The 14358-nt window shown below is 35.9% G+C and overlaps 1 protein-coding gene across 3 annotated transcripts in view; it reads left to right on the top strand.

Annotated features, from left to right (window-relative positions):
* The window catches only part of Efcab7 (EF-hand calcium binding domain 7), a 55550-nt gene that overhangs the window by 13129 nt on the left and 28063 nt on the right, over positions 1-14358 (top strand). For all 3 annotated transcript variants that reach the window (XM_050136238.1, XM_050136237.1, XM_050136236.1), the window contains 2 exons: positions 3429-3570; positions 12537-12646. In XM_050136238.1, the coding sequence (XP_049992195.1) occupies positions 3429-3570; positions 12537-12646 (252 nt within the window). The remainder of the gene's footprint in view (positions 1-3428; positions 3571-12536; positions 12647-14358) is intronic.

Genomic DNA, 14358 nt, shown 5'->3' with positions numbered 1-14358 from the left:
ACTAAGAACACATGGTCTTGCTGTGTTTGTCCAGGCTGGACTCGAGCTCACAGGCTCGGGCATTCGTTTGTTTCAGCCTCCTAGAGTAGCTGAACTGTAGGCACCATGCTTAGCAGCCAGGTTTTAAATCATATATCCACACATTTATGAAAGACTTGAATTACAGGAGGAAAATAGGAATGTGCCAGTAACTGTACATATATGACTTCCTATTGCTCATACTTCAATACTCTATCACTATTCTCTTTTTAATTTTGGATTCTATCCAGTTAGGTTCAGTAATATTCAAGAAATGTCAAGAATTTTCCCTTGAGAGAGGAATAGCTTTAACTTCCTTGCTATAAACCAGTCACTACTGAAATTAGAGTAGGCCACAAGTCGTCAGTGGTAAGCTCCAGAGATGTAACCTGCCGGTTTATACTCTTAATTGGGACTTGCCTAAATATATGTCATCTAAACATGTTTTTAGATATGTATATGACACATACCATACAGCAATATATAGTATACATACATGTATCATACAATATCAAGCTGTATGTATTCACAGCATGTTATATATGCATAAACCATGTACATGTGAAGCATACCATATTTCATACACAAGTTTCTCTACAAAACAGTACAAGTGCATAATACAATTATGCATATAAATATATAATACAAATTGATAATGACTCAGTCTTAATGTTTGTTAAAGCACTAGTTATGTTTCCTTTTCAAAATGTTAATCAATTGATCCATCAATTAAAAGATAATCCATATCAGTTTTCCTTTATACATCATCTACTTAGCCTTTTATTTTAAAGAATTCTTTACTGACAAAAAATTAAGAGCGCATTTCAAACAACGAAAGCGAATAGCTTCCTGAAAGGACATGACACCGACTCTCGGTAAAGAGTGGTGGAGATGACAGCCTCCCGTGCTGTCACGTGGCAGGTCTGCTTGCGCTAGAATTGTTGTAAGGACAAGTGTTTACCAGAGCGACCCAGGAAAGATGAACTATTTTCTACTTTAAAATTTGTAGGTTGTGTCTTTAGTATTTCCTTATTTCTTATGAATGGGATAAGTAAGCTATGTGTCACCAGTGAAGTCCTTTGCACTTATAGGAATGTTCTCAAATTGGTAGAATCTAGCACCACCTCATGCTCGCTCTAAGAATTACAAGCTGTTTTATTTGTCAAAAAATGTATTACATATGGAATTTCCTCCTCTGTTATTCTAAAATCATTTTAAAACTCAAGAGTACATTCATTTTCTCATAAACTCAAACTGTCAGCCGTATCTGTATTATATTCAGATTTATTTATTTGAACAATTAAGACAATTTCTCAGTATTTTTTTACTTTTAATTTATAGCATGTTGGTTTGAATTCATTCATTCTCAGGGTGTTAGTCTGAACCCAAGATTCCCCTCCCCCGAAAAATAAGCAAAAACAAAAAACCTTTGTGATTGAAAGTCTTGTTTTAAGTAAAATTCAAGTTGAATAAGCACTGTATGTTTAATAAGTTTTGTGAATCTAAGGAAACCCACTTGTTTCTTTATAAGCAGTGCTGCGCAAGGTTTCCTAGTGATGTCATTTACGGTTCTTCTTTCGGGGTCAGTCATGTGGCACTCGCCCTACCTTTGTGTAGGGATTCCCTGCTGTTTCCAGGCCTGTTAGCCTCAGTGTAATATTACAGTATGGAGTTTGGCAGTCTCCCATAGAAACTTACAAATTCTTTTTCTTTTATAGCATTTTTTTTCCAGAACTGGAACATGGGAAAGATATCTAATAAAAATGCTAACCTTCTCAGCTAGATTTTTAAAGCCATTTCCTATCAGCCCTTGGCACTGCCCCCAGAAGAACTGCCATGAACAACTTCTCTTTAGTTTCCCAAATGTCACAAATCACATTAACTACTAATATTCTAAACAAAGTACATTTAAGGAAAACAAGTTCTTTTAGGGCGGTGAGAAGGCTCAGTGGGTAGAATCTTGACAACTTGAGTTCAATCCCCAGATCCCAGTGGTAGGAGGGAACCAGCTTTAAAAATATGGAGAGCTGCTGCATGTAAGCTAAACACTTAAGTTTGTTCAACCATTAAGAATATAAATGATAATGCTCCATCATTGTATCATTTACTGTATGTGTTTATGTTATATATTATGTTACTGATTTATAATATAAACGTGAAACTTCATTTAAAGCTCACTTTAGAAAATCATGGTAGTTTTTTTGTTGGTATGTTTTATTTTTGAACAAGGGTCTCACTGTAGCCCTGACTGGCCTGGATCTCTGAGTATGCCAAAGGGGTCACAAACTTGCAGACATCCTCCTATTTCTTCCTCCCAAGTGCTGGGATTATAAGCAAAGTTGCTATGCCCAGTATTCATCGCAGATATTAAATGCAAAGTAGATCAGAACTCAGAATACAAGTGGTAGATGGGAGAGGAAGACTTCTGAACTGTGATATCATGCCTGCTGTGTTGTTTTCCAATCTTTGCCTCTCTACCAAAATGGATGTCCTAGATTGCCTTTAGACCCTCTATATCTTTACAAGGAGCTGACATCTCTATGGGAAGTTGCAAGATCCGAAATTCTCCCAAGCCCTCCAAATTGTAAATAGTAACCTGATGCCACAAGCACAACACCCCACACCTGCCCTCATGCGATGGCTGCACCCCAGCTTGCGGCACGTGCTGCATACTTAGGTGCTGTGGGACAGTGGCTTTATCCTGTATAGATTTGTTTCTTGTGCGTGTTTAATAAAATGCTGATCGGCCAGTAGCCAGGCAGGAAGTAGAGGCAAGGCAATGAGAACAGGAGAATTCTGGGAAGAGGAAAGGGTCAGTCCGCAGTCATCACAGAGAAAGCCAGACACAGAGCAAGCAAGATGAGAATGCCTCACTGATGAAAAAGGCACCAAGCCACGTGGCTAATACAGACAAGAATTATGGGCTAATATAAGTTATAAGAGTTAATAAGAAGCTTGAGCTAATAGGTCTACTAGTTTATAATTCATGTAAGACTCTGTGTATTTCTTTGGGATGAATGACTGTGGGACCAGGCAGGACAGAGACCTCTGTCAACCCTTAGGCTATGTGTAAAAACGTGCTTAAGAAATGGTGACTCTCCTGTTCAGATTTGGGTCTCATTCCAAAGATGTCATGTCATGTATAAACAACTATTCCAAAACCTGAAGGAACAAAGCAAAATTTAAAACATTTCTGGTTCTCAAGATTTTAGAAAAATACATGCAATGTATATTTGACAATTATGATTGATTTATTTTATGTCTGCATTTTCTCTCGTATATTTGTACACTCCTGGAGGGCAATAGGTATGTCTGACATTTCTTTAGGGTCGTCTCTCATTTTCTCATCATTATTATGCATGCTGAAACATTTAATAAATATTGTTTGAAAATGTTTCCCTTCATTTCAGGACTGGCAGTATGTGCAGTCAAAAGGCTGTTTCTTTTTAGAAGAAGATGGTGAAGTCGTTAGTCATCAGTACAAGATGCACATAGCGCAAAGATCAGTGCTTTATCTAACAATTAAGCCATTGAATCTGAGTCAAGTTGAAGGCAAGTTTAAATTATTTATTTGTTTATGTTTGTATGTATGTGTTTTTGTTTACTCATTCATTCATTCATTCATTTGAGGCATGGTATCACTGTGTACCTCTGGCTATTCTGGAACTCATTATATAGACCAGACTGACCTTGAACTCACAGAGATCTATCTGGGAGTAAAGACTGAGGCTGCTTTACTTATCTATTTTTATTTTTAAAATACCAATTTATATTCTCTGAAAGTACTTTATATTTCCTAGTCCTAGTTAAGAAAATGATCTGCCCAAGAAATGTATGGTTTTATTTAGTTTTAAATTTTTTCATTGTTTATTCTTCGTATATGATGTTTAGTTAGATAAGTACATTTTAATGCAAATATACTATACATTGAATAAATCCCCCCAAATCCTCCTTGTCTTCCCATTTTTCCCTAGTCCCTTTGGTTAACCTAAGCAGTTTGACTTCTACTTGTATGTCATATATACATACAGGATCTTATGTGTCTATATAGAATCTAGGAACCTGTATTGGCAAGACGGCTCAGCATGTAAAGACACTTGACACACAAGCCTGATATATTTAATCTTTGGAACCCATGTAAAGGTGGAAATAGAGAAATAACTCCATAGAATTGCCTGTGACCTCCACACATGCACTATGCCATATGACCTCCTCCACAACTTTTTCTTTCTCCATCGTGTATACACACTAACTATATTTTTATTAAAACCTTGGAACTACAATAGAGAGAAAACAGATGATAATTCATTTACAATTATCTCCATTATATTTATCTTCCTTCAGACAACAGAACTTGACTATTCTTTACACTTAAAAAAAGTTTCCATCTGGGCCAGGCGATTGTGGCGCACGCCTTTAATCCCAGCATTTGGGAGGCAGAGGCAGGTGAATCCCTGTGAGTTCGAGGCCGGCCTGGTCTACAAGAGATAGTTCCAGGACAGCTAGGACTGTTGTTACATAGGGAAACCCTGTCTCAAAAAAACAAAACAACAAAAAAAAAGTTTCTATCTGTGTGTCTGCATGTATGATTATACCACACTTTCTTATCTGTTCCTCTGTCATTGAATACTTACACAGTGCTGCTTATAGACATCGATGCACAAATATCGCTATAATATGTTGAATTGGAGTCCTTTGGGTAAACTGTCAGCTGGGTCACATGGTAGATTTGGTTTGAGATTTTCAAGAAACTTCCATATTGATTTCCATGGTGTCTGGCCTGGTTGACACCAGCACTTTAGAAGGGTTTCGTTTTGTTTACATCCTTGTTGGAAATACTCTTTTGCTCAGGAGCATTTTGGCTCTCCAGAGTGTTTTATGCTTCCGTAAGAGTTTTAAATTGTGTTTTCTGTTTCTATAAGGAATAATATCATTGGACATCTGGAGGGCATTGCCTTGAGTCTCTGATTTTGATACAATACCCATTTTTACAACATTAAGTCTTAGCGTCAGTAACCATGGGAGGTCTCTTCCTCTTTCAATGTCATCTTCAGTTTCTTTTGTTTTAAAGTTATAAAGATGTTTTTATTTATTAGCAAGTTTTTTTAAAATAATAAAGCTTATTAAAAATAAATTTTTCATTGTAAAAGTTTTTTGCCACCTTGGTTAGGTGTTTAAGGGTTTCTTGTTGTTTTGAGGCATTGTGAATTGGTAATTTTCATGGTTTGTTATTGTCATAGAAGATGGCTACCGGGTTTTGTTTGTTAATTTATGTACTGCCACTTTGCTGATACTGTTAGTCTTTAGGGTATCTTATATATAGTATTTTATCTAGAAACAAGCATTCTTTTATCCTATTTTTTTTAATTTTAAACTTTGTTATTTAAAAATACTTTAATAAAACACATTTCTCAGCCTGAAGACTATACAACTCTGTAAATGTCTATATAGTTAGAATAGCCATTCATTTCTTCCTCAGTCCTAACATTTAGCCTTTCCTTTTTCATTTTCTGCATGTTGTATTGTATCTACATGTACATTTGCCTGTATCTATATAATTGTATGTAAATATATGCAGATATTATTGCCTAGATTCTACATGTGAGAGAGATATGGAGGTTTTTTTTTTCTTCTGAGATTGTGTGACCTTACTTAATAGTATGCATTCTAAGTTCATTCATTTCCCTGCAAGTTTTGTGATTACGTTTTTCTTTAGAGAGAATAGTTATTCATACACACACACACACACACACACACACTGTTTTCATGACCCATTTATCTTTTGATGGACATGTAGGTTGATTCCAGTTCTTCACATAGTTAGTAAAGCAATAAATGTGGAGGTACAAATATCTCCATGGTAGAGTAAAATAACAAGTCATATGGTGGTTCTATTTTTAATTTTTGGAGAAATATCCAAACTATTTTTCAGAATGCCTGTATTAGTTTGCATCTGAAAGTATTCCTTTCTTGCCCCAAACTCACGATATTGGTGATAGGCATTCTGGCTGGAGTAAGGTAGTATGTCACGGAAGGTTTAATTTGCATTTCCCTGATGCCTGGGGATGTAGTTATGGAGCTGGAGATATGGCTCAGCAATTAAGAGTACTGACTGCTCTTCCAGAGGACTTGGGTTCAATTCCCAACACCCATATGGCAGCTGACAACTATCTGCAACTCCAGTTCTAGGGGATCAGACACCCTCACACAGACATATATGCAGGCAAAACACCAAATACACATAGAATAAAAATAAATACAAATAGTTATTAACCATTTGTGTTTCTTTAAAAATATTACATCTGTTTGCCTGTTTATTTGGTAGTTTTGTTTCATTGGCATTTTATTTCTTCAATTTCTTATAAATTCTGGATATTGTCTTACATGTAGCTGGTTACGACTTTTCTCCCACTCTCAAGGCTGTCTGTTCATTTACTGTACAGAAACTTTATATCTTGATGTAGTCCTGTCCTGTTGATACTGCATTAGTACTTGTGCTATTGGTGTTCTATTTTTAAAAGTTCATTTGTCTACCTCAATGTCTTGAAGGGTATCCCCTATGTTTGCTTCTAGAAGTTTCAGTGATTCATGTTTTAAATCAAGGTCTTTGATCCAATTTGAATTGATTTTTGTACACAGTGAAAAATAAGAGTCTAACTTTATTCTGCAGGTGGGAGGTCAGTTTTGACAGCACATTGTCAAAGAGGCTATCTTTTCTCCAATGTATATTTTTGCTTCTTTTATCAAAAATAAAATGGACATAGGTTTGTTGTTTTATTTTGAGGTCCTCTATTTTATTCCACTGATCTGTTTTTATACCAGTCCCAGGCTGTCTGTGTGACTATAGATCTGTAACACAGTTTGAGGTCGGGTTTCACAATAACTACATCAGGGTTCTTACTCTTTACTCTTCCTTTGGCTATTCATGTTTCTTTATGATTTATACAAACTCTTGTGTTGCTTTTTCAAAACATGTGAAGTTTTGATAGGTGTTAAATTAAATCTATAACTAAATTTTGTTAGTGTTGTCCTTTTCACAATAGTAATTCTGCTAGTGCGGGAGTATATAGTGTCTTTGCATCATCTACTGTCTTTTTTGATTTCCCTTTTCAATACCTTGAAGTTTTCATGGTAGAGATCTTTCTCTTCTTTGGTTAGATATATTCATAAATTTACTTAATTCTTTGGAGTTGTTTTAAATAGAATATTTTTCCAATTTATTTCTCTGCAAGTATACTATTGATATAATTTTGTAATCTGCAGTTTTACTGTTAAGTGTTTGTTAGGCTCAAGAGCTTTCTCGTGGATTCAGTAGGGTCTTTTAAGTAAAGAATCATGCCACCTGCCACTATGGATAGTAGGAAATAGAAATAAGCACTTTAATTTTTTCCTATTTATATCTCACATATTTCTTTCTCTTGTCTTATTGCTTTAGCTAAGACTTCAAGCATTATGTTGAACAACAGTGAAGAACATGGCAGTTATATTTCAAAAAAGCATTACTTTAGACAGTTACTGTGTTATCATTGTGCAAAGCAAATAAAAATAAAGTGTCTTTTCTTAGAAACAAAAGATGCTATTTGGTTCTTCATGACACAGACTCAACTTTTCATTTGTTTTTTCCCTTTCTCTCTCTCTCTCTCTCTCTCTCTCTCTCTCTCTCTCTCTCTCTCTCTCTTTCTTTCTTTCTTTCTTTCTTTGAAACAGGGTCTTGCTCTGTAGCCCTGGCTGTCCTAGAACTCACTATGTAGAGCAGGGTGACTTCAAACTCACAGAGATTTGTCTGCCTCTGCCTCCCAAGTGCTGGGATTAAAGGTATGTGCCACCATGCCAGGCCTTTTATTTGTTAATTAATCATAGCTTTTTTCATTTATAATTTTCATTTAAAATTAGTATGTCTAACAGAAATTCTATAGAAGCATAATTTGGGGTATGAAACTGCAAGTATTTTTAGTATCTTCAATGTCCATGTCTGTACCAGAGGAGGTATTTATTAATAATGTTTTCGTTCACAATAATATTTGTATGTAAAATTCATAATTATGTACTGTTTGAAATGGTCATTTTTGAGAATTGAAACCTTGACCTCATGCATAATAGCCAAGTGATCTACTACAAGCTATAACCCCAGCTATTTTGTCATTTTAGTCAGTAAGAATTGTCTTTAGATCCCCTTGGATATTTTTTAATGATTGTTCTAAATCATGCATCACTTCTGTTTATAAACAAATATATTCTTTCATGAAGATTCTCTCATACCCCTAAAATAGATAATTTAGAAGTTTTGTTTTAGATATTATAGGATAGCTACAATGTTTGGTAATGGATTAAATCCCCCACCTCATTTTGTTTTGTTTTTGGTATTTGGTTTTGAGGTGGAATCTCACTATTTATCCCAGGGTGGCCTCAAACTTGTGATCATCCTACCTTAGCCCCTCAAGGAGTAGACCAGCACTACACCCTGCTCAGCAATATTTTTTTTATTTATTTATGCCCACATGAATTTTTGTCTGCCATGTGTTTCAGATACCTGGAGAGGCCAGAGGGCGTTGGGTTGATGTGAGCCATCATGTGTATCTGGGAAAAGAATTGGGGTCCTCTGCATGAGCAGCACGTGCTCTTAACTGCTGAGGCAGCCCAGGAGTTCATATGTTTAAATACTAATGACAACATCAGTTAAAGAGTGACTTAAGATAGCCATGTCAGTTCAGTGTTAGTTCTCTATTCTCATGAGGAGATTTCCTTCATTAATTAATTCATCAAATATTTATTGAGGTTCTTATATATTAAACCTCAGTTTAGATGTTCAGGATATATTAAGTACATAAAAGACCAAAGCATCTACTCTCAAGAACTTAAATTTTAGTGAAAGAAACAATAAAGGAATAAATAGTAAAGGAACTGGCTGGCATAGTGGGACTCACTCATAATCTCAGCACTGAGGATACTGAGGCAGGAGGATGAGTTCCAGGTCATCCTGGGATACATATTCAGACTTTATCTTAAAAAAAAAAAGGCAGGGATTGTGGCAGTACATGCCTATAATCCCAGTACTCAGGAGGCTGAAACTAGAGAATTACCCCAAGTTCAAAGCCAGTCTAGTCTACAATATGAGTCAGTTACTGGCTCTCTCTCCCAATTACACACACATAACAAATAAAGGAGGAAAACTGAAGAGAAAATGAAAAGTATAGAAAGACTGGTCCTACTGTTACATTAATATGCACTGAGTCTCCTGTTACTAAATGTGCATTTTTTTAGGTACACATTCATGGGGAATGAAAATAACCCCCAAAAGGTACCTGTTGATCAATCTGTGTGGGAATGCAACCTTAATGTTTATTATTATGAAACAGCAGACTTAGTTGGACTTGTTTCATTTGCACTGGCCACCTCTGGTATTTTATCTTTCCCTTACTAGTGATGTCTCACTGATAATGTAATCCACTTAATCTTTCTTATTTTAGGCATCCAATCCCTCTCTACAAACTGAAGTTAATTTTACACACCAGCAAACCTGACTCCCTATTAAAATATACTGCCGATTAAAATCTAAACTTATCACTTTGACTCCTGTCCATTGTAATTAATATCTGACAGGAATCAATAAAATCCTTTGAAGAGAGGACATAAAGATTGTTGAGAAATTAATATTCTTACCTTAACTACAAGGAAAAAGGAAAGGATGCAATTTCCTGTTGTGTGGCTTTTTAAGTATTTCTATACTAGAATATCTTATTAGTGAATAACTTGTAAATATTTGCCATAAATGGTATGAATAGAAGTCATATGCATTTAATGATGGTTTTTATTTCAAACTTAATACTAATGAGCAACAGGACATTTGTGCTTTTCTTTAGCAAAGCCATGGTTTATTTTTCTCAATTTGAATTAGATTGGATATATAATATTTCATAAATGATTATTGACACTAACTCTCAGTTTCAGATATTGTGTATATCCTTTAAAATAATTATAAAATTATTTTTAAATAAAATAGTTTTATGTTTAATGTAGACAAAGTCATTGATAATACTTTTTAATCTAGGCTCTGTATTCTGTTAAAGAAGTCCTCTCTCTATTCAAATAAATGTATTCATGTGGAAGGATAAAAAAAAAAGAAAGACAGGTTCTGAGAAACGGAGACTGCAATTAAAATGGAGCCATTTTAGTATAAGATTCATATATGACCAAGGACAATCAACAAATAATGTTTTAATTTTTTTAAAGATTTTTATCTCTTTATTATATATACAGTGTTCTGTCTGCATGTATTCCTGCAGGCCAGAAGAGGGCACCAGATCTCATTATAGACGGTTGTGAGCCACCATGTGGTTGCTGGGAATTGAACTCAGGACCTGTGGAAGAGCAGCCAGTGCTCTTAACCTCTGAGCCATCTCTCCAGCCCCCAAATAATGTTTTATAAAGTATGTCAGTTACCAACTGCTATAAATCAAAATGCCCAAAATTTCAGTGACTTAATACAATTAAGGATTTGTTGATTCATGAGACCTTTTAGTCTGAGCCTGGCATGGCTTTTCTGTGCAGCGTTCAGTCACACTTGCAGTGACAGGTTAGCTAATGGCCGGATTTACAGTGCTGGCTGCGTTCTCCTATGTGTGTGGTTCCATCTAGGACAGCTTGACTGCCCTGAGGATCTTTCATCTTCCAGTAAGCCAGCATGTACTTTCTTATATTGTGACTGGAATCTGAGGGGGGAAAAACGAACAAAAAACAAAAACAAAAGAACAGGAACATTTCCAGAGTGGTGGTCTCAGAACAGACAAAGTGTTAACTTCTGTTCCATTCTGTTATTCATAAGTCACAAAGTCCAAATCAATAAGACTGCAAGAGAAACTTCATCTCTTGATGGCGAAGCTGTGTAATTGTATCATAAAGGTCTGTGCATCCAGAGAGGGCAGCTGTTTTGTGATGCTCTCTCACAGGAGACAAATGAGAAAGCATTGTTGCTATAGAAGGATAAATGAAGAGCAGTGGAGGTGGCAGAGCATTCCAGATAACTTGCTAAGTAAGGGACTTTGGTGTAGAATGTGATGGTGCAGAACAGGAGCTGTGGCTAGAGAAATGGCCTCTTGCAGAGGACCAGGATTCAGTTCCCAGCATCCAAATGGCAGATCACAACAATCTGTAAATTCAGTTTCAGGAGATCCAAAACCCTCTTCTGGCCTCTAAAGGCTCCTTCACACATATGGTACATATAAACTCATGCAAGCAGACATACATACACACAGAATAAATCAGTCTTGGGCTGGAAGCTAGTCTGTCTGGAATGAGTAAGCAAGGAGAAGTTGGTAGGGAATGAATGAAGAGCAAAGGAACAAAAGTATAAACTGTAAGAGATATTTCCTATAATGAAAACTTTTTTTACTAAGAGAAAAGAAGTTTGGGGAGGAAAGTTTTTTTTTGTTGTTGTTGTTATTTTTTTTTAAGCAGTTTGAATATGTATCTGAGCTTTACTATTGCTTCTGTTATTATGGTCAATGTACTGTTAGACATTTATTGTCTGGGGTTCTCAGAGAGTCTTGGATATGTGTCTTTCTTGCTTTTGGAAAATCCTCTCACTTTATTCTTCTACCTTTTTTCTTTCCTAACATACCGCCTTCTGTGCTCTAACACATAAAAGCCAGGGCTTTCAGTATCCTATCTCACCTTGGGAAAGTGCCTTTCAGTCTCCTTAGTTATGACATGGCCTCAGTTCTCATAACATCTTGTAGTTCATCTGCTTTTTCTTATTGGCAGAGCAATATACTTTGAGCTTTATCTCAGCAGAGGATTTTTTAAAAATATTTATTTATTTATTATGTATACAATATTCTGTCTGTGTGTATGTATGCCTGCAGGCCAGAAGAGGGCACCAGACCGCTTGTGAGCCACTATGTGGTTGCCAGGAATTGAACTCAGGACCTTGGGAAGAGCAGGCAATGCTCTTAACCACTGAGCCATCTCTCTAGCCTGTCAGCAGTGCTTTTTAAGAAGGGAAAGTGTGTGACCTGATAAGCATGTAGATATCTACCTAAGCATGTAGATAATATGACTGTCTAAGAGTATAGATGGTTTCTCCCAGGAAGTATCAGTACTGGATCCCAACTCTTCCTGGAAAGTTCTGCTCTCACTTAGATCTTGACTTGCTTGTCTTGCACCTCAGCTGTTGTTTTTCATTGTTCTTTGTTTGGTTTTAGTTAGGATGAGCACATTGGCGATCAAACCCAGGTCCTCATGCATGCAAGGCAAGTGCATAGGCTCATGTCCTGCCATTGAAACACGGCTTTTTGATGATTTCAAGAAACTTGAGGCCTTTTAGAAACTTAGTACAGAGATACTGTTTTTCATAAAATTAAATATAGTAGTGGCATATTATAGATATTAAGATATTTGTATGTAAAAATGGGATGTGTATTTCTTTTTCAAAATCTACTGGGTAAAGAACTTAAAAGAATCTACAGTGATTGGCTGCTCTGAGGTGGGTTTTGTTGGTGATGCTGTTGTTGTCTTTCTAGGAAAACGTCCCCCCTGGCTATCTGTTGATACGGCCTTATATATTCTCAAAGAAAGTGAGGAGCAAGCAGAGCCACAGCTCATGTGTTTTACTGAACTACGAAATAGAGAAGTATACATATTTTTTAATGTTTAAGAATGCAATATGAAGCCACGTTGAGGGAAATAATAGCTTTTCACCAGTATTTTAAACTCAGATGTTCTCTATCCTAATGAAGGTATAGGTGGTACCTAATCATTATGCTATTACATATGTTTTATTAACTGTAAAGAACTTTTTCTTATATTCTAAGATTTTTTTTAGGGATTAATGATTGATAGCCTTGGCTCCATAACTACGTGCCCTGATGTATCTCATGAAAATATTTTTTGTTGTTGCTCTCAATAAAGAGAGTGATGTTATTAGATTCTTCCTACCCTCCAGATACACGACCCCAGCTACAGCAAAGTTTGTTTCTGATGTCTGTCTTACTTGTGCTATGACTGCAGAGCAGGAACTCTCCCAAATTATTATCCTCAGGGTTGACTCATATTGTAGGGTTCAGAAATAGTATGATGGAAAGAAATGCTTTTGGATGTTTTTATATGTTGCCTCTGAGCTTGTTCTGGTCCTTTCTAATTATGTATCTACTCAGAGGCTAAATATGTGAGCAGATACATACATGTGCCTATTTATTTTATGAGGACTACAAAATACAATCTACTTCACAGCAGCAGAAATAATACTATTGAAGAACTTACTACAATATCATATTTAATCTTTATATTGGCTCAATGACAGATAAGTATTTTCCTATGGGATGTTATATAGAAGTCTTTTTTTGGAGGCCTCTTAACAGACAAGGGTATTACTGGCCAGAACCACATAAAATGGCAGAAGTTACCATTTTTACTAAGCTTTTCTTCATAGCTGACTATGAGGTGAAGTTAAAGATAAAGCAATGTCAGAAAATAGCTTTTCCCATTTGGTTTTGGATGAAATGACTTTCTTATGAGATTGCATGTGTAAAAACAGTTAGTCATAGCAAGGCTGTGTTTAAACTGAGTTTCTGTGGGTGTCTTTATAGGCTTCTGTTTATCTGTAATATGTCATATTTACAAAGGAGTTTTACTAGTAGTTTTAGCTTCACAATTATGTTCCTTAAGAAGAGTTTGGTACCCGTGAAGAACTTCCTAGTTGCCATCTATAGTGGCCCTTCACAGTTATATGTGGGAAATAAAGGAAGTTCATGGGATGACATCCACTAGGAAGTAGCAAGATATTTTTGAACTCTACATGTCAGCCTGTATATGGTTAGTCTAAACAAATATCATTTCCAAAGCATGGATTTGGTATATTAGCCTTCACAGTGATCCTCACTTACACTGAATTATTTCTTCTTCCCAAATAGAGTTTGATGATAACCTCGGGGTAATTATAGGCCTTGGATAATCAGGCAGAAAGAATCTAGAACTCAGTGATCAACTTATTTTGTTTATGACCCTCCAGGATGACCTAAAATAGGTTTTGGAAAGACTATTTGAGCACAATACCTGATGCAATTTGGGAACTAGTCTGTACTGTAGCACAAGTAACTGTACTTAGCTGTCATACATAACGACTGAATATGTACAGTTAGGGTAGTCAAAAGATGGTCCCGGGGTTTTATAAAAAATATTTAGGCTCCAAAAGCTCCTAGGAGGTATATAGTGGGATATCAGTTGCTTTCCATATTGAGTAGGCAAATAAAATGTTTTTATACAAATGTTTTGATATTCAGCATTTGTTAGGAAACAGTTTCAGGCAAGCAGGTCTGCTTAGGACTCTACATCTTGTTTTATAGC

This window comes from Alexandromys fortis, unplaced genomic scaffold, assembly GCF_014885135.2.
Source record: "Alexandromys fortis isolate MF-2015 unplaced genomic scaffold, M_Fortis_MF-2015_v1.1 scaffold_13, whole genome shotgun sequence".
Classification (NCBI taxonomy): Eukaryota; Metazoa; Chordata; class Mammalia; order Rodentia; family Cricetidae; genus Alexandromys; species Alexandromys fortis.
Note: the sequence above shows the minus strand (reverse complement) of the source record. Positions and strands in the feature narration are given on the sequence as shown.